This window comes from Conger conger, chromosome 14 (genome assembly GCF_963514075.1).
Source record: "Conger conger chromosome 14, fConCon1.1, whole genome shotgun sequence".
Taxonomy (NCBI): domain Eukaryota; kingdom Metazoa; phylum Chordata; class Actinopteri; order Anguilliformes; family Congridae; genus Conger; species Conger conger.
In genome coordinates, this window is record NC_083773.1 from 22637022 (window position 1) to 22664990 (window position 27969).

General features: G+C 42.1%; 1 protein-coding gene across 1 annotated transcript; it reads right to left on the bottom strand.

Moving 5' to 3' along the window:
• Positions 1-1762: 1762 nt before the first annotated feature.
• cacna1sa (calcium channel, voltage-dependent, L type, alpha 1S subunit, a) lies at positions 1763-27734 on the bottom strand. The gene is given in 44 exon segments (XM_061218727.1): positions 1763-2092; positions 2315-2409; positions 2568-2656; positions 2917-3131; positions 3248-3373; positions 3555-3682; positions 4010-4111; positions 4237-4339; positions 4948-5044; positions 5164-5291; positions 5674-5833; positions 5958-6049; positions 6361-6426; positions 7085-7210; positions 7552-7578; positions 8393-8440; positions 9544-9627; positions 9813-9923; positions 10033-10191; positions 10291-10492; positions 11032-11178; positions 11421-11473; positions 11700-11807; positions 11916-12003; positions 12440-12546; positions 12656-12715; positions 12982-13111; positions 13669-13801; positions 13889-13958; positions 14147-14246; positions 14684-14798; positions 15329-15449; positions 15996-16203; positions 16311-16536; positions 16754-16914; positions 17020-17101; positions 17461-17606; positions 18122-18225; positions 18516-18721; positions 19266-19418; positions 20067-20209; positions 21038-21177; positions 24422-24527; positions 27547-27734. Coding segments are annotated over 44 exon segments (5583 nt in total).
• Between the last annotated feature and the right edge of the window lie 235 nt (positions 27735-27969).

Below are 27969 nucleotides of genomic sequence, written 5' to 3' on the forward strand. Positions count from 1 at the left end.
TCTTCAGAAACATTCCCATGAGGCAGTTTTCTTACTCTCGTATTGGAGACACTGTTAGTACAGGAAGAAATACATTTGTCACACATAAAGTGCCCAGAGATCATTATGCAAATATAAGTAGATACAACATGTCATATAATCCTTCTTGGTTTTAGCATGATATGTTCTTTATTATGACAAAATATATCCTCTTCACCAATGTTGTTTTTTTGCCACATTTGTGATTTTGATATCAAAAATCCCCCTCTCTTCTGAGCTTTACACAAAACATGTCTCTTAACATGTATGTCAATGAGGTTGGAAAAATTTAATAATATTGTAAATGATGTAATAATGGGAGATATAAATTAATGAACACCATTAAGGCCTTTTATCAGTTGTATCTCTGTTTGATATGAAAACACCTGCATGTTTGATATCAAGCTATTTTAGGGGGGAAAAAGTGCTAACAACAAGCAAATGAGCAATAAAATGCAATGCATTCCTGCGGATTCCTGTTATAAAATGGCTTGCCATACTTGAAACCGTTATTTTTTACTTATGGCCTACAGTGAAGGTAAACAATGTATTTATTTATAAGAACAACAAATTAATGTATTAAATAAAGTAGATAGATATACATTATGAAACAACTAAATTATGAAATTATAGAAACAACAAAATTGAACAAGACTGCAGCACTTTTGACTCTCAGAAAAGTCTAATAAAAAATAAAATAGAAAACTGAGCCAATACGCAGAGACACAATCTGTAATAAATCATGTTAATGTGTCTAAAACTCCCTCTTGCTCATGTACACTTTCTTGCTGCCTTGAAGCCTACAGTATTAGCACTGTTAGAGGAACAAGCGATGGTCAGATTCCTTAAATTGGGCGATACTCCTCAAAGCCAATCACCAACTCCTGTAAACAGAGCTAGGCACTGCCCGCTAACCGCAAATGTGAATTTGTGAGAATTTATTTAAAAATAGGCCACACACAGTATGCTGCTCCTAAGGTAAAAGTGTCTGATGATGAGGAATCAGTTTGAAAAGTCAATATGCACTTTTAATATACAGTATGTGGACTCTATTATGATTTGGCACCTGTTCAGATTTTGGATGTGTATTATTATGATTTTTTTTTTCTTAATTGATTTGTGCATTTTTGTGTTTATGCATTAGGAATTTATTACAGATTATTCCATGAAGAAATGGTGTTGGAATGAGATACCTTTTGGGCCAGTGCAAATGATGCTAACATACCTGAAAACCTGGAGGCTGACCACTTCAGCATTGTACAGTGTCCTCTCTCATTTGCTATGTGTACAACAGACTCACTGGATCTTTCTTTACTCCATAACTTTACTCAACCACTATCCTTAATAGTGCCTCCAAATTTTGGCCTGAGCGATCTGTATGTGCTGATTGGTTTAAAAATGAATGTATAAAAGCCTTCATGTGGCATTTCTTTTAAAATACCTGAAACAAAAGAAGATTCTTCAGTTTTCATTCATTTCCTTAAAGACATCTTGAGCTGTGCAGGCAGCAGAGCAATACCCTTTTAGGGACCCATTTTAGTAATTTCTACTTAAAATAAACCCTAAGTCACCCTAAAATCTCCTGTAATGGGGCTAGACACTGCCTATCAGCCTGCTCAGCCGTATCAATCTCAAATCCTTTCAAAGGCCATCCAATCAGGCTCTACATTCCCACCATGTGACTCACAAAGCCCCAGGTGCTGTGACGTCACAGTGAGGTCACAAAGTGCTTCTCTGGCAGGGCCTACAAGCTGCTGCTGGCCATGTGTAAGTCCTGTGTTTTAGCTTGACCACTGGAGGGAGGAGTGGGTATTGGTCTGTGCGGCCGTTTGGCTGCAAGGCCTCTGCGACCATTAAGAACATCCGTGGCCAAACCCTCCATGTCATCCAGGTCCATACACAGGGCCTCTGCTGTGTCCTGCTTTGTCACCGTCACAAACTTGGGGTCCCAGGTGAAGGCATCCATACCACCTTGTATCAGGACCTGAGAGAGGGGACAGGGCCAGATTCCATCTAATTACAATGCTTTTTGTATTTTGTTTTTATGTACAGCATATTTGGGGTGGTATGGGAACTGCAAAGTAGACATCTTGTGAGCTGAATGCACTCAACATGACAGCAATAATGCTCAGGCCGTAATCACACAATATTTACTTGATTCATACCAACAAAACATTTTTCCCTCCACCTTACCCCATCCCTGATTAATACACACATTTCTATAATTTGTGCCCTGTGATGTTTATTGGAGTTATTAATTAATATGTCATATAATGACCAACGAGCATACATTTACCTGAGTACTGTCTGTCCTCACTGTGATTTCCGACAGATGCATATCTGCCTTATCCTTCTGGGGGGCGCCAGCTCTGGGGGAAATCATGGGCTTTTCTACAAGTGACACAAAGAAAGATAGCCTTCTCAACTGCTCACATAATTTGTGTTAAGTAATAAAACTCCAATAAGTATTCTGTTTTGTTAAAAATGCAAGATGACATTTAAAAAATAAATAGAAATAAAACTGCACACCAAATGTTATTTCAACTGACCTAAACTGCACAGCTGCATGTCTCCATGGGAATGATAGTTTTCCACAGTGGTTTGAAACTGTGAATTCCTCTCATGTTCCTGGGAAAACCTGAAAGAATTACAATGAGCTGGTCCTCTTATACAGTTATGGCCGAGGGGAACAGATGAGTTTGTCACTACTTTTTATACAGTCTTAAACAAAGTCAACATTTACACACACGCGCATGCATACACACACACACACACACACACACACACACACTGAATGTGACAGCCTTAGACATAGATGCACAAATAAACACACACATGCACACACACACAGGCACTTGCACTGTGTGACAGCTCCATAGATTAGGGCAGGACTCTCACCATGTCCTGGCATTGTTGTTGGCATTGGCTTTGGTGGGAGTATTGGGGAAAAACTCTATATTTGGATGGAAGACCGAATCGGGAGAAAACTCTGCATCTCCGTGCCGGATATCCGAGAGCTGCAGGGGACGCTGGCTGGTCACATGGGTCGACAGAGGGATATTCCGGTCGATGCCGAAGGAATCAACATGGTTCCCAAACAGTCCACCGGAACGCTGTCCAGGAACAAAGGCAAAACTCAACAGCATGTTTATTTTTTTATTTCCTCTTTTGATTGCCTGATCTGATTGCATAACGCCTGTTAGGTCAGCAATGCCAACAGCTCTCTCACCCTGAAGATGCCGTCCTCAGCACCCTCCTCCATGGCCTGGTCCATCTCCTCTTCAGCCATCAGGTCTCCAGAGATTGCCCGATGGAGCTCTGGAGCCGCCTCCTCCTCAATGCTGCGAAGACCCGCCTACAAGACGGAGAAACCGCATACTAGCATACTACTCGTTCAAAACTACAGGCTGATTTTCACTGGAATGTAGTACGAATAGTAAGCTTAGCATGTGGTTTTGAACACGACCATGGTGACATCGGGGGGGGGGGGGACTGCAGGACACAGATGCCGGTTGGACACTGGGACAAGGTCTCACCTGTATCTCCGTGGCGTTCTTTTTGGTGGGGCGATACCCGTAGTACTCCTCCTGCCGCTTCATGAACTTGCGGAACTGGTCCTGGATGAGGAAGGTGGCGTAGAACTTGCCCACGGTCACCTCATCATCTGACAAGAACTTAATCAATGTTAGAAACTCTGAACACATTTCACGGACGATTCTCGACGACACTGTTCCTGGTTATCTACCATTCTGTAGGTTTTCATGTCAACCCTAATTTGGCGCACCTGATTCTACTAATTAGCTACTGAAGGAGATCTCAGATTGAGGCATGCTTTCTTAGGGTTGGAGCGAAAATCTGCAGGACAGTAGATCTCCACAAACACGGTTGGCCACTCCTGTCCTAAATTATGCACAAGTTACAGTGAACAGGTTAAGATAAAACACGTTTTGAAGTGTTGAATTTCAGCGCTGATACATGACCTCAAGCTCACCTCCAATGGGGGGAATGACCTGGTCAAGTAGCTTCATGCTGGTGCGTTTCCAGATCTTCTTTATGATAGCTCGTAGCTCCTCATTAGCCTGCTCAAAGTTACCTGACACACAGAACACAGATGGAATTAACTGACACAGAAAAAAGCAGGAGGAAGGCACCTGCTTGCCAGTTGTAAATGGCATAGTTACATTCTAGACTGAACTCAGCTCAGATATAGCGACCCACCTTCAGTTTTGATCTTGAGGGCTGTTCGGACAAGAGCAAACAGGGTCGCATTGAAGGTCACTGTACCATCACTGTTTAGTGGCATGTTCATAGACACCAAGCGCTGGAATCACATTTCAGCACAAAATAAATAATCAAAAAGAATCACCCCCAACAATGACCTTCAATTTGTGATCTCCAGTAGATCAATATTGGATAGTTTCTGCAAATCAATAAAATCAAACTACATTTCTGTGTAAACCTGCAATGAATGTAAATCCATCCATCCATTATCTTAACCCGTTTATCCTGAACAGGGTCGCAGAGGGGCTGGGGCCTATCCCAGCATACATTGGGCAAAAGGCAGGAATACACCCTGGACAGGTTGCCAGTCCATCGCAGGGCACACACACCATTCACTCACACACTCATACCTATGGGCAATTTAGACTCTCCAATCAGCCTAACCTGCATGGACTGTGGGAGGAAACCCACGTGAACGGGGGGGGGAACATGCAAACTCCACACAGAGGGGCCCCGGCCGACTGGGATTCGAACCCAAGACCTCCTTGCTGTGAGGCGACAGTGTTACCCACTGCACCATCCGTGCCGCCCAATGTATGTAAAATATATAATATATAAATTCACTGTGTGTAAGAGATGGATGTTTTGTGCTGTACAGAGCTAAACAAGAAAACTCAGAACTATTATGGTTACATGTACTTGGCTCACCTTGCATGCCACACGGTGAGGACAGAACTTCCCAAAACCCAATGGTGGTTGTATTCTCCTCAAAAGAGTCACTACGTCCAGGTGTTTGATTCGCCCCCTACAGCGAATCAAAGGATATAATTTTCTGTCATTCTCTATTATTTTCTACTGGTGGGAATTTTTAATGCATGCAAAAAAAAGTTTTATGAATTGCAACCCTTAGCATTATATACTCACGTAGCATCAGGGTCGTACTCTGCCCATATTTTCTTGAACTCATCGAGATGATGGGGGCCCAGGATTGACCAATCGCGAGTCAGGTAGTCAAAGTTATCCATGATAACTGCCACAAACAAGTTGATGATCTGAAAAGGAAGATGGCTTCATCAGTAAAGCCTGAGGCTCAAATCCTAAGCTTGCACTGCGTTTCACTTAAACTATCCGTAGAATATCCTGCTTTTTGAAAATCCTGCTGATTTGTTTCTCATATAGAGGACAAAAGAAACCACTGTAGCCTCAATATTATCATTTAATCATAAGCAAATTCTTCAATATGGATTGTGTAAATATGAGTGTGATATAGAGCAGGCCCTTACAGAGCATAATGCAGCAATGACATGGGTCTATAATTATGATTGGGTATTATGATTTTAACTAAGAAATAAGTTATTTCATGGCATATCCATGCTCATTTTCGTGTGAAAGTTATATGTGTCTGGAAAAATTAACTCTGAGAAAGCTGCTCACCAGAAATGCACAGAGCATGTAGAAGCTCATGAAGTAGAGAATGGCGAAGCTTGACCCACAAGTGTACTCCTCTCCTGGGAGGTAATCTGATTTTGGGTCACACCGCTTCCCGTACATACAGGCCAGCATGATCTCCTGCCAGGCCTCCCCTGTGGCACACCTGGACCACATATTCACATTTCACTTTCAGATTTCATCATAGCACAGACTTCACAATCTGGTGCAATCTGGGCCCCAATGCATTTAAAAAAAATCACAAGGCCATATCTGAAATCAACGATCACCTGAAAAGCAGCAGGACAGCTTGTGGGAATGTCTGGAAGTTGTTGTTCCGGTTGATCTGCGTACCGTCCACTAGAGCTATTTTACCAAACACCTGGAAAGGACAGAACAATAGAGTCAGTACCTGAACCCCCCGTAAAGACTTTGTACAGTGACGCATGGACCATTTACTCTGCCTTAACTATTACACTGGGCTGGCCAGGGGAGGATGGGCCTGCCCTCTATAGCCAGGTTCCTCTTCAGAGTTCTTCCCATTTCTTCCACTTGAGTTTCTCAACACTGTTTTAGTGATTCTTCTTCCCACTGAATTTTTTTTACCTCACATTTTGAGAGTTCGGGCCTGTTCTTTTTCCATTGCACTGTAAAGCATCCTTCAAATACATTTTAATTGAATTGAGTATTTACCTGCATCCCAATAACAGCGTAGATGAAGAACAGCATGACGATGAGAAGGGCGACGTAGGGCAGCGCCTGGAGCACAGAAAGAAATACAAACATGGTCCTTTATAGTCCACCCTATACTGAGAATCAGATTGCTTATAAAGCTTAATGCTAAAATGCTGCTCAACATAAACTTCAATAGCTTCTCCTTAAAGTTATTTTGTGCTTAACAAAATTGGGCTTGGAATACAGTTCCTACTGAGAATTTCATCATATCATAAACATCGCAAAAACGTTCTTTGTGATGATTTAAGGGCGGCTTAGGGCAAGGGAAAAAACAGAAACAGTGTGTGCACTCTTGATTTCAAGATAAAGCCAAGATGTTGTAACATTGTACTGGCATGTAAAATTTCTCCATTAGCAGAGAACAAGTACCTGGCTACTTACAGATAATTAATTCAGAAATCACAAAGATAATGCCAAAAGCATGAAGTGTACATATAGAACAGATAAATAGGAGTTCTTCTTAACAACATAATTTGTAGTAATTTATTTAAATTATCTAATGAAGCAGTGTCTTATCAACTGTAAATAGCAAAACAATTTAAACTTTTGGGTGACTTTTTCCATTAAGATAATGTAACCACATCCATGTTGAAAAACAACTGATAAAGTGGCAGATCTTAGCTTCCAGGCTTTAGGCCTCAACGTGTCTTCCAGCATTGGAACGATTGCTCCAGATGCTGACCTGGAAAGACTTGATGAATGTCCACAGAAGGTTCCGGATGCCCTCTGATCGGTTCAACAGTTTGACCAGACGCATAACCCGGAAGAGTCGGAAGAACGTAATAGAGACCCGGGCATTCTCTGAGTCCTGTAAACAGTCAAATAAAATGACCTGGGATCAGAATTAGTGTCGGCTTTCATAGGCATCATCCTATAGTCACATCTGACTGTTTCAAAAGCACTTGACACAGCTGCTCTATGTGAACTGAAGAACAGGGATGAAGCTTAAGGAGAGTGGACTCATATAAAAATATGAGTATCATCAACAAACCAAATTTGAGTTTAACTCATTGTTAGATCTGCAATTGAATATTCAAACTAAAATGATAAGCACATAATTACATTATAGCCAAGTTCACAATCACTTATAAAGAACTGAGTATGCATTCCACTTTTTTGGCATATATTTTAACCACAAAGGACACTTACTGCTATGGCTTGCATTGGGTTTACCTCCTGAATGTAAAAAAACAAAACAAAGATATGATTAGCCATTAACTCCGTTCGCAAAATTGTGTTAACATGCAGTCAAATCAAATCTTCAAGGTCAAAGCAAAAAAAACATCAGCCAGCTATACTGTATACACTTGCTCTTCAGCACTGTAGGCAGTAATCATTGTCTCACTGGCTCCAGAAGGAAATACAGATATTCCTGTTCCATTTGTTAAATCTGTAAATCAGTCAGTTGAATAATTGTACTTGTGTCAGTGTGCAGTGCTGCCATAACAATCAACACTATCTTTGAATTTTGAATAAATTGACAATAAATCTACTGTTTTAAGGGTTAAAAACCTCAGCAGGCATAAATATTCCTTGACAGAGGATGACTGAAGAAGGCCAGACAGGGAAACGTAAAGGGATTTGTTAGAGGTCGGGGCAGGTATCAGAACACCACATAAGTAGATAGCTGATTCTCAGAGCAAACAACTCATGGGTTTGGCCGCGGGAACTGGGACAGCAGAGACAGTGACATAACAAACCAACTGTGAGTCACCCCAGAAACACCCTGCCCCATCCTCTTCATGTTTGACCCCTGGGTGAGCCGCCACTGCCAGTCTCAGTTCCTGGTCAGCCTTTCAGACTGCACGGGGCCACACGGCTGTTTGGTTCTGGGAAGCACTTCCACTTTTGACAGGAACACAGGTGGCAATTGGCAATACTCAGGAATTTATGAGGCCCAGGGGCAAAGGGGGAGAAGCGTACACATAGTGAGGAGGACAGGGTGGCTGAATCATGGATATCATTTAACACAAGGCATGCGTGTATTTACCGAACAGCCGTGTAGACAGTACAGTCCTCCACTAGCAGCGAGGGCAGCCTGTGGAAGAAGGGAGAGAGACCTGAAAGTCAGAAAGAAAGAACCCCAGGCGAGAAGAGGGCAGAGAGACCAGGCAAAGGGGGAAAACCAGCCGAGGAGGTAAATTAGGTGGGACAGGAGAATGTATGGATAAGAGAAAAAAGTCCAAACCAAAAATATGTTCATCACACAGAGGGAAAGGTCCAAGCTATGTCTGAACGCAAGTTGCATGCCTATATGATGACTGAACAAAACGGAAAGTCCAGGGGTTGGAATGTAAAAGTCCTGCCATGTGTTTCTTCCACCCATGAACCTCCTGGCTGAAGAATTATGCTAATTAGGAAATCCAGATGACTGGGGGAGGACATTTACTTACTGAACCTGGATTTGGAACTATACAGCTCACATTTTAGTTACACATTTATTGCAGGCCATTCAAGCAACAACAAGTACCTTGAAGTGCTCAACAGTAGCCCACCTGTGATTCCAAACTGCTACTTGTAAGCCCTGTTCCTTCACCCTGAGGAGTTCTATCAGTAAGTTCTGTAAGAGGTACTCTGGTAGGGGCAGGGGTAGAGGTAGATGGGGGTTCCTGCATATGATGGCTTGTTGGAGGATGAAGTCTTGCACGAGTGGAAGTGGGAAAAGGATTGAAGCAGCTGGATTTGAGTGTGGTAGCACACAACAATGGGCAGGGGGTTGGGTGAAACTGAAACTGACCACGTCCTGTGAACTAGACCTGTTGAAACTGACCGCTTGCTGTGGTGCGTGGCTTGTGTGTCTCTAGGTGAGGGTATTGGATAAATACAGACCATGTCAAATATGAATGGTTGTAGGTGCCCTCTTCGAGAAATTTCACAGTGAAGCAGTATATTTGGGTATCAGACGTGCTCAATAAGGGCAATCACCACAGCCACAGCCAAACGTTTACTGATGCAATTTGAATTCAGTAGCTCATTCCAGGTGTAAAAAAAAACATGGAACTTTGGTGTAAACTGTAAATCCTCACGTAAAGAAGTGCACCCAAAGGCTACAGACTCAAATCAGTGACTCACTAATCATGCTGTTCAAAAAAACAGTTAAATTACAACTACTACAACATAATCAACAGTGATAAAACTCACATCAATCTCACTCAAGATGACGTCCACGACACTCCCAATGACGATGAGGAAATCAAACACATTCCAGGGGTCCCCAAAGTATCCCTGTGTAGAAAAGGGACAGGTCATTGCTATTTCTAAGCAAAGAGAGAAACCCTGACAAATAGGAGGAGAAGTACAGTACATTGCTGATTAAATGGTGCTACAATCACAGGCCAGACATTGTTTTTGATGAAATTATATAAGGTGTTGCAGCTAACGTTTGCGCCAATTGTGCACAGGACTGTCACCTTTACTTTGAAGGCCATGAGCTTGAGGATCATCTCCACGGTGAACAGAACTGTGAAGATGACATTCAGGGTGTCTGATAGGTGAGTGATGTGGTCAGACTGGTTGCAGTGCTGTTTGTTTGAAAGGATACAGGTTACAAACAAAACCATTAATTTGCATGAATTATTCAATGGAGGAATGAAGTGTCCTATCATCCCCTCAGTGTGCGTCGCTGTTTACCTGCATGCCCAGGCAGAGCGTGTTGAGCATAATGAGCAGGAACATGATGTACTCAAAGTAGCAGGATGTCACGATATACCACACCTTGTACTGGTATGGGTTCTTGGGAATGTAGCATCGCAGAGGTCTAGCTTTGAGTGCGTACTGAACACACTGACGCTGTGGGGGTGGAGATGTAAAAATAAAGGAGATTTACTGTCTATTTGTAATGCAGGTGTTCTTGGTAGATTATATTGTTGCATGTCAGAACTGCAGTACCTGGTTCTTGTCCAGCTCACAATTCTTGTACTCCTGTTCACCCTGTTCCTGGAAGGTGACGATGACGAAGCCCACAAAGATGTTCATCATGAAGAAGGCAATGAGGATGATGTAAACGATGAAGAAGATGGAGATCTCGATGCGGTTGTTGTAGACGGGGCCCATGTCCTCAGTGTGTGAGTCGATGGCTTTGTAAAGTAACCTGAGATAGAATAGTCACAGCAGGTGGATGGTAAGTTGGGGAGAGTGAATTAAAACTATTTTTTTGCAGTCTCACAAATAAAGGGAGAGTGGAGGTATATCGTTGTTCTTCAAGGATCCAATGTCCAAAATACACCCTGAAAATACACTCAAATGTTCTCTTTGGGTACAGATGAGTATCTTTTTCCAAGCAAAAGAGGTACACATTAATTATATATACAATGTTATGTATCTATAGGGTACCACCCTAGCGACAAGCATTTGTACCTTTTTAGGCACTTTTCGTACCTTTACTTCTGAGAGTGTATCCTAGATCATGGGTATCAAACAATTAAGGCCTTGAGGAAAAAGGTGGATGGATTATTTTGCAAATCAATGGCTGAAATGAATCACTGGGCCTGAACCATGCCAAAAGCTGGCAGACACTGCAGCTCTCCAGGACTGAATCGTAACACCCATGTCCCAGACTGATCTATTCCCTGAGACATACTGCAATGACTTGGTTTTCTCATGCAGGCTTCTTTCATGGGCAACACTTACTGTGGCCAACCCTCGAACGTGGACACTGTGAAGAGTGCAAGCATGCCGTTCAGCACGTTGTCAAAGTTTAGGTCACTATTGATCCACTCCCGTTTGTGGACCTCCATTTCATGCAGATGGTTCTCCTGGTATCTGATGTAATTTCCCCTGTGAAAAGAAATACAGAGAATTAGGACAGTAGAATAGGGGTTGGGGATTATGACAGAGAATATGGTGGCTGCCTGGTTGGGTATTTGAAGAAACATCTAGATAAACATTCTGAAGTGTGATTGCTAGGTGTCTATAATTCCTATCGACTGATGATTAGAGTAGTATCAAAAATAGGTGTGACAATTTTTTTTGAGATCACATCACATGCAAATAAAAAGATTTTAGAGGCTCTTTCTTACTTGCAGTCATTCTCAGTCATTTTGGAGGGATCCGTGCACATATAGAATTTGCCCTTCCGGAAGAGAAAAACATCTAACTATATCAGTGTCAGCAATCTCGATTCAATAATCACACACTTACAGGCCAGTATTATAAATTCAATGGGTTTTGGGTAAAGTCTGAATCAAATCAGAATGTGGTAACACATATCAGTAAGAAATCTGAAGAAAAATGGTACCATTCTTATTCTGTTCTATTAACCCGAAGCGAAGAAGACCACTAAGGGTCTTGTATCTCACCTTGAAAAGCTGCACACCTATGCAGGCAAACATGAAGTCCAACAGCATGGTCACCAGGACAATATTGCCAATGGTCTTGATGGCCACAAACACACACTGGACCACATGCTGCTCGACAAGAGGAAAAAAACATGTAATGTCACGAAAGGAAACCAACATGGAAGCAGGTATTGGTCATTGAAGCAGGTGTAGTGAGAAGGGGGAAAACGCGCTGACCTTCAGCCCCTTGGCCCTATTGATGGCCCTCAGTGGCCTCAGGACCCTAAGTACCCTCAGGATCTTCACCACAGAGATAGCACTAGACCTGTATGAGGGAGAACAACACACATAATGCATGTGCAGTCGCTTGGATTACAGAACCAATCTACCATTTAAGAAAAGGAGAGTTCCTATCCCTAGTAAATTGTTTTCTCAATTTTTCAAATGATTTATGTCTACATCACAAGAAGCCATTTTTCAACAATTTTCATGTCAAACATTACACAGGCATGTTTCCCAGCAATCTTTGCATATCGGAAAATAGGACAGTACTGCTTTCAAAGAAAGCCTAGCACAGATGGGGGAGGGGGGGTATATCAATGCCGCTGGCCTCTATGGACTTTGATGAATATGTGAAAATGTGTGAATACATCCATCCCCAGACCAATTGGGTATCAGTACAGTTTTTTTTTCTTCGTTTTTTTTACTACATTCCATATACAAGCACAAGCACATTTTAGGATCTGATTTAATTCACTCACTCCATTCCCATGGAGAGGAGGGAAACACCCACGACTAGCAGATCCAGTATGTTAAAGGAATTTCGACAGAAGGAGCCCTTGTGCAAAATTGCTCCATATGTGGTCATCTGCAATGGAGGGGCACAAAAAAGAGATTGACCCATAAACCTTGTATTACACAAGATAGTGTCTGACAACAGCATCACACTCTTAACTCTAAGAGACATTATACTGTACCTTGAGTACAATTTCAGCCGTGAACACCGATGTGAAGACAATGTCAGCGTAAGCCAAGACCTGAAATTAAATTGGATGATTAGAATGAGAGTTTTGGTCTTCTTATTTCTGTAAGATTTAAAGAATTTGTAAACATAGGTCTCTGGGGTCTTTGATGATTAAAAGTGTGTGAGAAGACAAACTAAAATGTCTAATGTGAAAAAACACCGGTCAGGTTAATTCACTGGCTATTTACATGCTTATTGATATTTCAATATATCAAAGAGAACACATCAAACATATAGCTTTATTGAAAGATTCGTTTGAGGATTGCAACTCATGAACACCTTATTTCTGAAGGACTCAGGGTCGATGGGATCTTCAGCTGCCAGGGAGATGCTACTGAGCAGGATGAAGAGGAGGATGATGTTGGTGAAGGTGGTGGCATTGATGATCCGATGACATAGCTTCCGAAACCTGACAGGGTTACAGAGAGCTGCTTTAAACCTGGACAGTGATTCCAACTGCTATGCACGGCAATCTGGTATACTTTGAGAGCTGCACTGGGCCGTGAACTTTGAATTTAGTAGCCATGTGAGTGCAGACCATTCCAAGTCAGTTTAACCAGTTTACCCCCAAAACTGGAGTTTTAATAAGCAAACATGGACGCTATACTGTAAGAGACACAAGCAACATATTATACAGTACAATCAAGAGCAGCACCTAAATCTACGGCCTCATCCAGCAGGGAACACATAGAGTCATCGCTCCAGAAGGTTATTGTCTACTTTATGACTAACTTTTAGCCAATGCTTTTAAATCAGTGTCTCACAGGGATAAACTAAATCATAGGCTACTACTGGGCTCCAAATAGTGGAGGGAAGCCTATGACCTAATGGCTAAGTCAGGCCCTTGAGCAAGGCCCTTGTCCTCACAGGGGGGAATGGCCCCTGCTTAGTCTAATCAATGTCATATTGTATTAAAACATCAGCTAACTGTAATGTAATGCTCAGCTAATGGTACAAGGTACTAACTTGTTCTGGGGTCCAAAGATGAAGAAGGAACTGGCCTCCGGCATGGGAACGGCCTTCTCCTTTAGCTGCAAGTCTGCCATTGGACGGGGCCTGGGGCTCTGTGGGATGTCGGGGTCCTCCTCCTCATCATCACCTTGGAAACAAACAGAAACAGGCAGGTTAAGAACCACACCACAATGTGAGTTCCTTGGCTTCACGTCTAATCACAAAACATGCATACCTGGAAAATCAGCTGGGGGGAATGGATCTTTGATTTCATTGACATTTGACTCAAACTCATCTACTTTCAGCTGTATGAAAAAGAAGAAGAAAAAGCTGAAATAAAATAATAGCTTTGGCTCATCTATTTGGAATGTTGAACAGTGAAGTCTAAACACTGAGTGAAGTCAACTTACTGAACTCATGAGTCAGACTGAGACTTTTCATGAGTGTGGTTGTCATAGTCTATGATTAAGAGGATGGTAGTTACTGGACTAACCTTGGCTGTGGTGGGAATCCCCTCGGTCTTGGCCCTTTGGTCTGCCAATTTCTTAGTCAACATGGCCTTGTCCTCATCAGCCTTGTCGGGGTGGCTTGCTCTGATAGAACCAAATAAGGAAGCCACAGATTTACCAGCAAAGAAAAAAGATGAAGGCCACATGTGTGCAAAAAGTGTGTGTGAGTACAGAGGAGATACAGGGTGTACATTAGCCCTCAGGCAGCAGGTTAACAGTTATCCAGGAAAATCCCAGTGTCTACTAATGTTAAACACATTTGGAGCTTAAGCATAATCAAAGCACTGCACTATTCTTTGCTCCTTTTCAAATACTATTTTAAATGAATTAAAAATTATTTCCAAACAATTGCATTAACTGTCAATCTGTAACCATCTCCTGTTGGCTGTCATATGTTAAGCTTACATTTGCTGAAGCATATTCCAGTATGATATTAAGCCAACTGTCACCTAAGCTGGATGTAAATATCAGGCTATTGAAACCCCCTGAAACCCTGAAACCCTGAAACCTGCTGTGCTCACCTGAGCAGCTTCTTCCTCTTCTTCTCCTCAGCCTTCTCCTTCTGCGCTGAGGTCAGGCTCTCCGCCTCAGCCAGGTTATCAACAGCGATGGCCAAGAAGACATTCAAGAGGATGTCTGTGCGTGAAAACTTAAGGAAAATGTAGCAGGGTACCTACATCTAATAAACAGTGGTACTCTAAGGCCCAAGACTACATAATGACTGTAAGTAAAATCTAAAACTATCAACAGTCCCTAGCTTCTTGGACAGAAACAATTCACGTTCAGATTTTAAAAAACGGCTAATTGCTCCTCTTATCATTATACTCTGTGAAGAACTATCACTGATCTGCTCAGAAAGTTGTTTTCTTCTATGAGGGAGTCCTACAGGAACACCATTCGATGCAGGACATGCTCCATAAAAACGTAGTTGTGAAAATACATAATTAAAAAAGATAAATATGCCCCATACAGTGAGACACAGTCTGTGACCCATGGGTTTGATTCCCCATCCTGGCACTTTCTCTACTGTGATCCCACCTCTACTGCCTTCCCCCATCTGAAGAATAATAAATGGCATATATGCATAAGTATGGTGGGATGCACACTCTCCTTCAAACACAGAAACTGGTGCTATCTTTCACCGCGAAAGGCTGGTGGGGGGATACAGTTGCCACAGACGAAGAGGATGATGAAGTAGATGCTGACCAGGATCCCTGGCATGACTGGGCCCCCATAGGCCATGATGCCATTGTACATCACAGAGTTCCAGTCTTCTCCTGTCAGTATCTGGGCACAGCATAGGAGATGCACTACATCATAGTCTGGTGACTTTACAAGATAGCCATAATGACATGGTTTTTAAATATTAGAGTATCCCTATTCAAATGCTTGTATAGTGTACAGCACTTAGGTACCCTATTGTTAATAATAATAATAATAATAATAATAATAATAATAATGCATTTTATTTGTAGTGCACTTTACATTTGGAGACCAAATCTCAAAGTGCTACAGGGTAAAAACAGGGAAAAAACACCCAATGGCATGTATAAAATGTTGTTCTATTTTCATGTTAAGTGGTGACGCCACCAAATCTGAAGAAGCCCCAAACCTAGTTGCACCCCAAAATATCCACTTCATCCGAACATGTAAACTTAGGAGCAATGTAATATCCAATGATCCTTTGCTGAGTGATGGGTGCAAAGGAGATGGGAGGGCACTGCCTGATGGACACTGAGACAGTCCTGCCTGTGTAACCTCAAGGTACCCTTTCAGATTTGGGTGTAGTTGTTGCACGGTGTGGACCTGAGGGTCCTCTTGCCTGTCCTGTACCTGAAAGACGCTGATGAGGGCCTGCGGGAAGTTGTCGAAGGTGCTGCGCCGCACCTCCTGGTCGGCGAAGTTGTATTTGCCCCCAAACACCTGCATGCCCAGGAGAGAGAAGATGACGATGAAGAGGAAGAGGAGGAGCAGCAGGGAGGCAATGGAGCGCACTGAGTTAAGCAGGGAGGCCACCAGGTTGCTGAGGGATGTCCAGTATCTGCAGACAAAGGGGAATCATCTTCAATAAAGCTGCAGCAAGGTAAAACCAGCTGTGACTCAGATACACTCAAGAGAGTCGATGCTCTTGACTCTAGAGTCTCTTACTTTGTGACTTTGAAAAGACGCAGGAGGCGGATACACCTCAGAATGGAGATGCCCATGGTCGACATGACGTTCATGTGCACAAGGATGAGCTCCAGGATACCCACGCTCACCACAAAGCAGTCAAAGCGATTGAACAGGGACATGAAGTACGAGGGCAAGCCCAGGGCATACATCTTCAAGAACATCTCGGCCGCAAACATTGACAGCAGCACCTTGTTGGTGTTGTCTGCATCCAGGAACATAAAAATTAAGGAAAATAATTTGAATGACATGATGATGATTTTCATGCACTTGTATGAAATAAATGTACATCAGTGAGTGCGGTATAAACACTAGAGGAAACAACATATTTCAGAAAAACAAGGAAGCATGTACATGAAAGTAATTTACGGAGTGAAAAAGTTGGGAAGAGAAACTTCACACAGTTCTACAGGGGAACTGACCTTGTAGATTAGTGAGAGACTGAGGCTGGTGGTGGTGCTCTGTGGCGATGGCCAGAGTATTGAGGAAAACCAGCAGGATCACCAGCCAGTAGAAGAACTTGGACTTCACCCATGTGCGGCACTTCCGGCGGAAAAAACGGTTCCATCGACGCCAACGACGACTGAAAATGGAGCAAGAAATGATCAGAATGACACCATTTACTTTGGCAGTCTGTTAAGTGGACCCCCAAAACTAACCCAGAGCTTTGACGTTGTGCTGTACTCACAAGTAGTAAAGGACACGACCCATGCCCTCCATCTTGTACAGGCTCTCTGTGTCGGAGCCTCCCTCCTCAAGAGGTAGGAGACCTATGAAGGGAATTACACTAAATCGCAGTGCATAACCATACTTTCACCTCGGTGGTAATTAAAAGTATCTTTCTGTAGACACAGCGGACCTTGTATTTCATGTTTTATTATTCAGTCCTCACTCATACAGCACTTTTCCTTCTACACTACAAATGGATGTGCTGTTCATTATGAAGAAATCCACAATAAGTTTACATTTTACTTTTTTTACAATCTACATTGCATAATATGCATAAGTCAGACACCAGTATTTGTAATGGGGATAATTGTCGATTCTGATACTAGTGCTACACCACTGTTCAAAGTGAATTTATTCCATAGATTAAGCCAGATATCTGATAAAAAGAGAGGGGAGATACCTTGGCCATCCTGGTCATTGTCAATGACTTCTGCTTGAGTGATCCACTCCATGTAGCCTTTGAGATCTTCGTCCAGCTGCTGCCGTTCACGCAGTTTCTGAAACTCTCCACGTGACTTTGCCTTCTCTCGTTCTTTGGTGAACTCTCTGGGGCAAAGAACAAAAGGAACCCAGGGTGATAAAGTAAAGAGGAGAGAAATAAAGATAGAGAGATGCAAGTGGAATAATGTTTGATTAAACTTAATTTCCCACTTTATTTTACAATGTGCCAAAAATAGAAGTCACTAAAACAGATCAAATAAAAGAAATAAAAGAAAGTAATCAAGATGGCTCCCATTTGGCATTATCGCACTATGGTCTCACATTAATGCTATGTCACCTAAAAACCTGAGTCTCAGGCAGTATTTATACACCATAAATCACACAGTGTACCACAGGCAGGCTAGCTCTGTCTGCATCTGTCACATAATGATAAACTGTAGCTACCAGGTGGTGGGAAGCAAGGATTTTTACAATGCTAACCCAAGTGATCCAGATAAACTTGCCCTGTTGGGTGCAACAGGTAGCACATAACCCAGAGTAGAACTAGAGAAAAATGATCACTTGTAAAAAAAAATTAGTAAATTGATTTAAAAATAGAATAAATGTGAATAGTTCCTGACCCGCTGAGCACGCCGAGCACCAGGTTGAGCACGAAGAAGGACCCCAGCAGGATGAGGGTCACAAAGTACATCCAGGGCCATTCATTCCCAATGGCGTCATTCACCTGTACAGACAGAGGGATGGAGTGAAGGGAGTGAAATAGGTCAGTCTGAGATCATTCTGAAAGGCTGGAAGGGACTCGGGTCAAAAGATATCAACACCACTTTCTTGACCGCAATACAATGTAAAGTTGAACTATATTAAATAACATAAAGTCCTTGAAATCGAATGCAAATCTAATGAAATCTAATAAATGCACAGATTAACAATGGTGTTCTGCAGATGTACAGTGGTCTGCGGAGTGTACAGCTAAACTCCTTATTGTCTGGAGTGGAAAGGCGCAGGAAATCACACCCAGTAGAGCACGTCGGTCCAGCCCTCCATGGTGATGCACTGGTAGACAGTGAGCATGGCGAATCCCAGGTTGTCGAAGTGGGTGATGCCGTAGTTTGGGCCCGGCCAGCCTGCCTTGCATTCGGTACCGTTGATGGTGCACCGGCGCCCATTGCCGGCTTGGGCACAGGGAGAGGCCTTCTCGTTCTCCACAGTGGCGGTGATGTCTGGAGGATAAACACATTACAGTTGCGTCATTCTTTACATTGTAACCTTGGTTTTTATTACTATTCTCGCAAATTTTCTATGAGCAATCATATTTTCAAGCCAGTCCAACTCCTGTAATATTCTATCAATCTTGAGAAAGGGCAAGTGCTTGCAGTCAGTCTCATCATGTCGTCTTCCAGCTGAGTTGACTGTCCATTAGCCTGGAGGAGCGCACACCCTGCATAGCAGTTGCATCCTACTATATTTTACTTATCGCAAAGGATCGATAGTGGGTAAACTGTTTACATAAACAGCCAACAGAATCAATGCAAGACAGGCGAGAACGTAGACGCCTGGTCTCATATTATGTACTGACTAATATGAGGAACTTATATATGATATATGAGAATGTGTTAACTTTGAGATTACACCATGAGATTTGTATTCACATTATTTACATGTTCTTAATAGTACTATGCACCGTTTATTTTCACAAACTTAACTGTTTAAGGCTTTGAATTAACTAACTTTCCGGAAGGCAACATTTGTAACTATGTCTCTAACCTGTGCCGGTGTAGTAGCAGGTCTTGTGCATCTTGCATTTGAAGAGCTCCAGCCCTACTATGGCGTAGATGGTAACCATGAAGAAAACTAGCAGGGCGATGTGAAACAGTGGCAGCATTGCTTTTAGGATGGAGTTCATCACCACCTGCAGGCCTGGAAGGAAATAACAACCATATCTCAGTGTGGCCGCTGTGTAACTATGATATGTCATGTGGAAAAGCGTAATTTATCCTTCAATGCTGTACAATTTTGATTGGTTACATCACATCTGATGGCATTTTTGTCTTTCTGTGAACAACAATCATGTTCTCCACTGCTGTTCTTCACTCTGGATAAGAGCATCTGCCAAAGATTGTAATGTAATGTAACCTGATTGGAGTAGTAAATACATTTACCAACAATAATTAATCAGAGCAGACTATAGCTGAATCACTGACACACGACAGCAAAGCGACATTCCCATTAAATTACCTTATCATTATGTATTTTACATTTACTTTGCAAATTACACCAAAGTGAATAATGCTATCAATTGCCACTGGTCTCATAGACTTGATGGAAATATATATAGTCTGTGCTCATTTCTAAAGCACAGAACAACTGAATCATTCTTATGCAACAAGATTTGGTCAAGCTATAAATAGAGTAGTAGGTGTTCAGTGAAAGTCAGATTGGTATGATGATAAATGGTATTGTAAATGGTGTTCAGGAAAAGACTGAATGGTGTGGTGATAAATGGTGTGGTAGATCATAATGAAAGGTGACAGGTATAGCGGTCGGTGCTCAGTGACAGGAACTTACTGGGGACCCCCGAGACGAGACGCAGGGGCCGGAGGACCCTGAAAGCCCTCAGGGCCTTCATGTCGAACCCGCCCCCCTTTTCCCCAACCGGAGCCTCCACCCCACTGATGTGGTTGATAGTGTCCAGTGCTATGGTGAAGAGTCTAGGGAGGGGAAACAATAATGCATTTTAATACACTCAGTGAGCCCTTTATTAGCTATTTTTTAGACTTTTTAAGTCTTCTACTGCTGTAGCCTATCCACTTATTCCTATTCCAGGTTTGACACGTTGTGTATTCACAGATGCTCTTTTCCATACCACTGTTGTAATGTGTGGCTCACTGGATGTTTTTTAGTTTTTTGCACCATTCGCTGCAAACTCTAGAGACTGTTATATGTTAAAATCTCAGGAGATCAGTGGTTTCTGAGAGGTACTCAAACCCTGTCTTCCACCAACACTCATTCCACGGTCAAAGTCACTGAGCTCACATTTCTTCTCATTTGGTCTGAAAAACAGCTGAACCTCTTGAACACGTCTGCATGCTTTTATGAATTTAGTTGCTGCCACATGATTGGCTGATTAAATATTTGCATTAACAAGCTGAATGAACACCATTCTTCATCCAGCAGAAGTCTGCCACTAAAGATACTCTCAGTTCAGTAATTAATCTCTGCTTATTTAACAAGGTTAGCCATATAGTGCATACTAATCTGCCGGGAATGGCATTTGCTCTCTGCCCCATGACATAAAGTTCAGACACTGTATTACACATGGCACTCAACAGCTTGGGACTCACATTCAATCAGTGTGAGTGACTGTGTGTGGTTTTTTCTTTGTTTTTTGACATGTCAGAATGTGACAGTCTAGCTGTGGTGCCCACGCACTGCCTTCATTTTAAAAGAAGGGCACGCCGTGGTTGGTCTAGTTGTAGTGCCCAACAAAATGATCCTCCTTGTTCACTCTCCAGGCCTGCCTGGGGGACCCAGCTTACCCCATGAACACGATGACAAAGTCCAGGATGTTCCAGCAGTTCCTCAGATAGGCGTCTGCATGGAACAGGAGCCCATATGCCACTATTTTCAGAAAGCACTCCATGGTAAAAATGATCAGAAATATGTACTCCAGACTTTCCTGCAAACATAAGCGGGAAGGATCATCACCTACTTTTCAGATATATATGCACACGCATGCACACACACACACAGTATACAGTGTATACAGAGGCACTATGATAGATAAATTGCATGTGCATTCCCAAAGAAACATACATGGTTTCTCCAAGATGCTGTGACTGTCACAAACCCAGTGACAGAAGTATGCATAAGATCAAATTTTGGTGTGGCGTTGTATGAACATGATACCATTTGTACAGTGCCCTAACACCACAAATGAGAACATGATAGGAGAATGTGTAAACTGTGAGATTATAAAAAGAAACATCAGTCTGTGCCCTTTCACTCACTTGCAGGGCAGAATTAACTGCACCATCTCCCTATGTATATTATCCAGTATTGCATGACAACATAACCTGTGTATTTCCTGCAGCTGTTCTGACATTGCTTGTGATGGCAGTTGGTGCTATCAAAATAGTGAAAATGGTATATACATATAAAGATACAAAACTCCTTGCTGTCAATGCTGTCAATAAGTTAAATAAGAAAAAACCTTTTGCAGGAGGAAGATATAATATTAGTTAATGCTACATTCTCTTGCTTGAATTCACAGGTGAGGAGGAGGGGGGAGCTCAGAGTTAAATAGGTTGATTGGGAATTTCTATTGATGAATGCAACAACATGTACACATGTCCAGTGCTAGGGTGCACGTGGCAATATCATAAAGGATTTAGTGTCCCTTTTCAAAGGTGGCAGTGAACCATAATCAGCTTTTTGCCAGTGAGGGGATTTTCTTTGATGACCTTGCCTGTCCTGCTGTCACCCAGTTCTCCATTCAAGGACGGCATCCAGAGAATGTCACGCTGACAGTTCAGATGGATGACCGAGGGGACTGATGCACTCAGCCCGTGGGGAGCTGGGCCAAACCAGACAGCACTCAGAAACACGAAGCGGTATCCTGGTTTACTGGGCATATTGTTGATGGGCATATGTATATCAGTCAGTGGTGTACAAGTATTGCCGGCTGAATTGAGTAAATATGAACCAGTTGTCTAACCCCAGTGCTCATACCGCTTGACTTCCAATAAGAATATAAAGCAATACAACCAGTCAAAATACAATGAACACAACACGGTAGTCATAAACTATGACAATCTATCCCAGCATCAGGCATTCTTTAAAGAGACTGACAAGCCTGCAAGGACCAAATGCTTTATTGCTGTTAACATGCAATGAGTTACAGAAAACAAAAAAAAAAAAGCTTTTTCTTTCATTTCATAAAAGGCTTAAGCGGTTTCTAACCAATTTCGCACATGGAACAATTAATCATTAAATGGGATGCATTTAGGTCAATGCTCTCTTGTCCATGGATTACTGATTGCGCTGTCTAAGTGATGTCAAACAGTCCTCTCGAGCAATACGAATTTAGAGGTGATCTAAATATAAAGCTTTCAAACATACAGTGACACAGGCTAGAGCAGGCACACCTGTCCCTCTCTGTCAACCTGAATCAAGGACATGGCAGTGACACACTGACCATGACACACTAGCCTATACAACCCAGGATTCGCCACTTACGGTTCATTCTTACTTACTATTCATTCAACCTAAAAGCTTATCTTCGTGTTAACACTTTGTGTGTTAAGTGAACAAAACAATAGTTACAATTAATTTATTTCATGCGATTTTCCATGAAAATGTTTTACTGAAAAAGTATGGCAATGCATTAATGTATGTTACTCCTTTTGTAGCAACTGTGATCCTAGATTGAACATAACACAAATCCAGTCATGTTTTTTATTTTAAATATTACATATTTAATTAAATATGTTGAAATAAATTTTTTTTAATGATTATGGGTTTATACACTGTAAATACACTGAAAAAAGTAAATGGAAGGAATGTTTCTTAAATATTTTGATAGAAAAACATGTCCCACCCCACCCCCCCTGCAAAAAATAAAAAATAAAATACAGAAAGCTACTGGTATGGTGTTGCCTGAAGAAAGTTGAAAACAAAAACTTTACACTAACCAAGATAAGCTCATGAATATAAATCAAAATCCTGCCATAGTTATTGTGTTCTGAACCATAACCCTCATTTGAGGCATATTAATACATTTACCATATTTACCTTAAACCTGTGATTTTAAGATTAAGATGGACTTGTGAAATGAAATATTGTGGAAAAAATGAACTATTCACCAGGTTTTATACATTTTTTTAAAGTAATTCATATAAAAAGCAATTTTTTCGAAAAGGAATATTGATACACATAAATGTATGGTGTCACTATAGGAAATAAATTCGACATACTTGACTGTTGTGGCCTTTGAGGACCAGGAGTTATGGGAGGAATACTTCCATTTGCGAATTGTAAAATTGTAACTGAGGACTGTCCCTGTAAATAGTACGGGTAAGAAATGTGGAAAGGGGCCAGAGAGATCACCCCGGCCAAAATCCTTTCATCTCGTATGACTGTTGAGGATAAGAAACGTGCGTGCTGCTTGGAGTTTCTTGGGAGTGAGGTTACACGCCACAGTGAGCCAGATTCCTGACCTCAATGGCCATGTTTCATCCTGCAGCCCCTTGAGTGGCCTGTTCCTCATCAGATAAATGAGTAAGAGGGGCGGTCTCATGTGTTGGCACTGTGTAAGGAGGGCAAGGGCCTGTGTGACCACGCAATACGACCAACTTTCTCCACACACATTATGGCATAACAGGAAATTTGACGCCCACTACTGACAGATACATATCACATGCCCTTAAAGCTGGTGTAATTGACTTCAGGCAGCACTGTATCTGCTGCATTTCTGCAGTCACAGCACTGATGGGAATCTCTGAAGTGAGACTCTTCACCATCTTAGAGTGTCCAATAAAAAGTCGGATTGCTGAGGTCTTGACAAAAATCTTTGAGTGTGCAGAAAAATGGAAAGACTAAAGGGCAAATTTGTCATTGACAACCCATTGCTGAGCTGATATACGCTATTGATTATATATTTTGTTTGCTGTACTGCTAAGCTTGTATGCTACAGTTACAGTACGGTAGATCAGAGATTCCTTAAAGAAATTATAGATCTCCCTAAAGATTATGAAACCCGCTTGCCTCGATTTTTATGCTTGATTGTTTGTTAGTTTGTCTATTTATGTTTGTATACTAATAAATGGAAATGGAAACGCTAGTGAATGGAAAATTAAATATCTGTATGTAGCTTTGTACAGTCGCTCGTTGTCAGTATATGGAAACTTGGGAAGAGCTCTCACCAGGTTGGTGTTCGTGTTGTTTGTGTCCTCTTCTGGCATGGGCAGGAACACAGCAAGCGCAACACAGTTAGCGAAGATAGTCAGCAAGATGATGATCTCAAAGGGTCTGGTGAGAACTGGTCAGGAAATAACATCTGATTCACAGTAGGAATGGTTGATACAAAAAACAGAGCAGTGATATTTGGGCCAGCAATGAATGGAACAGAATAATAATTATTTAGTAATAATAAATATCATCCTCAACTGATTCGGTGTACATATCCACCTGAAAAATATAACACTGCTTTACTAAATTTGTACTGCCTCACCAATCAACCGTATTTGGCGATGCCCTTAAAGAACAAGGCTGTGTGCTGAGTCATTTGGAGAGTCAACGCAAGACAAGGCCACAAGAATGGGGTCAGAAAAGACAGCTGTTCTCTGTTCAAACATCACAATATGCCCATCGCACAACGTTAAACTGTTCTTCATATATATATTTTAAATTTCCCATTGAAAAGTTGCATTACAGCCATTTGCCATTTAGGTTTATTCAGCAGCACAAAACGGTAAAACACTGTTTTTTATCTGTCCATCAGCCATATTGTAGTCTCCATGCTGCACTTGACATTGCATGATATAGTAAATCCCCCTGCTCTCTAGTAAAAGTCCCCTCAATCCATCAAAATGACAGTCCCTAACCACTGAGATCACTGTTCGCTGAATTCAAAGACATGTACACTGCCCAAGGGGCTACTATATGCAGACAGAGGAACATTCCTATGTCACAGATTATTGCACAATGACTTTCAATTGTTTACATTTAAATGATCATTTACATTCACATTTTTATATTTTAATTCCAGGGGGGTGTGTTCCGGGTTGAAAAATGAGTTCCATTTCATTATGATCTGTACCATAATATCCACTTGTCATCTTTGAATATAAAAAAAGAAACATACTGGAGTCAAATTGATCAACCCCTCACTGAAGTAGTACAACTTCCTCCTCTGTACTGGCTAAGGGTGATAATTAACAGATGACCAATGACTGTGTAATAAACATACAAGTGCTAAGCTAGGTGGATATTCGTATTTAGACCAGCCTAATTCTTTTGTCAGTTTTTAGCCACAAGAAGCATTGTTCGGTACCAGTGAGAGTGGTGTACTCACAGCTATAAATACGATATCTAAAAGAAGTTATCTCTTTTTGTGTGATAGCAGAAATGAGCAAGTGCAATCTTATTTCTGTAGCTCACATGTATAATTGTCTATGTCCGTTACTGTATTTCAACAAGCTGTGGAATTAATGTTAATGAGAGGTCACAGTGGTCACAAGCTCTTTCCACAGTTAGTCAGAAGGTGTGCATTTTGCCATCATTTGTCTCTGAGCAGTTTTTAAGGTCATTCCCCTTTCCTACTCTTGTTGTTGTTATGTTTAAACTTCAATTAAAATGCTCATATTTTTAAAAATAGTATGGCAGCAAAGGTAACCAGAGCTTGATTCCGATGATTATCCGAACAATCTTCTTCTTTTTTAAAGTTTCTTGTCCTGCTGTTTTTTTTTGTTTTGTTTTTTAAATTCTGTTACCAGAGACCATTTCTGTTGACGGTAAACTTGAGTTGAGTGTCAGTACTGAGTATAACCAATTCGTAACACTGACTCCTGTGGAACACTATAACCCTATAAACCCACAGCGGATTGTTCAGTGTCGGTCATAATCCCCTCTGTTGCTCCTGTCTGGTTTCATTGCCCATTTGTGCCACCAGAGGGCAGTGTGTCAGAATGCTCTCTCTGGCTTAGCGTGTCCGTTTTTAGGCTGTGAATCAGCACCAGGACAGCTGCTGGGCCATATCACAACACAATCAGAATAAACTTAATTTTAACAGCTGTAAACTTTTATCGTCCGTTGTAATGAGTTGCATTGCCTTATGTGACTGTCTCTAGCATTACCTTGACAAATTCTATAAAGGACTCTGGTGACAATTGTCTCCCTTTTCATTATTTCTGGAACATTATTAATCTATGCTTGTGCACTCTGGTCTTTAGCAGAACCTTACACAGGCTGGGACTCTCCTGTCTACTTTATTCTCATTGTATTTAAACAGATTTACAGGGTGTTGCCCTGTTGGCTTTCAGAAATCACCTAACAATTTGTATTCTCCGGAGACCAGAATGCACTGCACACACGCTTCCCATTAATCACTGCATTATACAGTGGCAAACTCCACAAGCGTCTTTCATCAAACCTTGAGTTTCTGTCGACTGACCAAAATGATCTGCTAACTGTGCATCATGGAATGCCTCGTTGTCACCAAATCTGGCAGCAGTAACATGAGTAGACAACTTAGACAAACTACAAGTGTGTACACCCTGAGCAGTCTCCATGAACAACTCAGTCAGGAGCCTTCAAGGTTACCTTCAGCGCAATATTTCAGCAGTTATTTATATTGCTGTAACACAAAGTAAGTACTCAAGCCAAGGATAACTAACTCTAACTAACTAAAGTTCTCAAGTTTGATAAATGAAATGGGTTGTTGAAATTGGTGGCCCACCGGATACATACAGTACAGTGAGGTAGTGAAAAGACTAAACCTAAATGTGTTGAGCTTATTTCAAGGAGTCTATCTCTTAAAAATGAAACAAAACCACCTGTTTTGAAAATGGTGGCCTCCATAAGGTCTGTAGTTTATCATTAGTCCATTACAGCACAGGTGCTGTTCAATTTCCACTGTTGAGATGAACAAAAGGGCTGAAGCACTTTAGTGAAACTGCTGTATATAAGTGAATGTCCTTTCCATGTTAGAAATCAACCAAGAACAGTGCATGGGATGCAAGGCAACATTCAGCTATGCAGGTGGATGCTGTATACAGTGTGTGTGAATGCTTTGCCCAATTTACGTGAATGTTCATAGGCAACGCTGTTTTTCTGTATGTGCTGGGTTCGGGTATCTGTCCTCTTTAAAAAATATTTGAGAGAGAGAGAATGTATGTGTGTGAGTGCATGAGTGTGTGTGTGTGTGTGTGTTTGTGTGTGTGTGTGCATGCATGTGTGCGCGTGTGTGTGTTTGTGTACATGCCCGCTCATGAGTGTGACGTGTAGGTGCCCCTATGTGTGTGTGGAGAGTTGCGGGGTTGAAGGATACTTCCACTCCACGATGCTGATGCAGGCTTTCCTGAAGGGGTTCTTCAGCGTGAGGAAGAAGAGGGAGCGAGCGGGGCGGGGGTTGCCCCCGGTGGCCTGCAGCTTCTTCAGCTTCTCCCTCTGCTTCCTCTTCAGCGTCTCCTCGTCCATGATGAAGGACGACATGGGCGGGTCGCCGCCAGCCTCCATGTTTACAGCTCCCTCTTCACTTTTCACCCCAAAAACGCACTTTTACGGTATCCCAGCAAGCCCTGCCCGATGCTCAGTCCCTTCCGCTCATGAGTGTCCTGATTGGTCCTTGCCAGGCGACCCCCTCCGCGTCTTCCCTCTCACATCAGAGGCTGGGCGGGCGGTGTATTCCGACGGTGAGCCTCCGGAGCAGAAGTGCACCCGCAGGGGCGAAGCAGCAGAACCCACAGCGCGA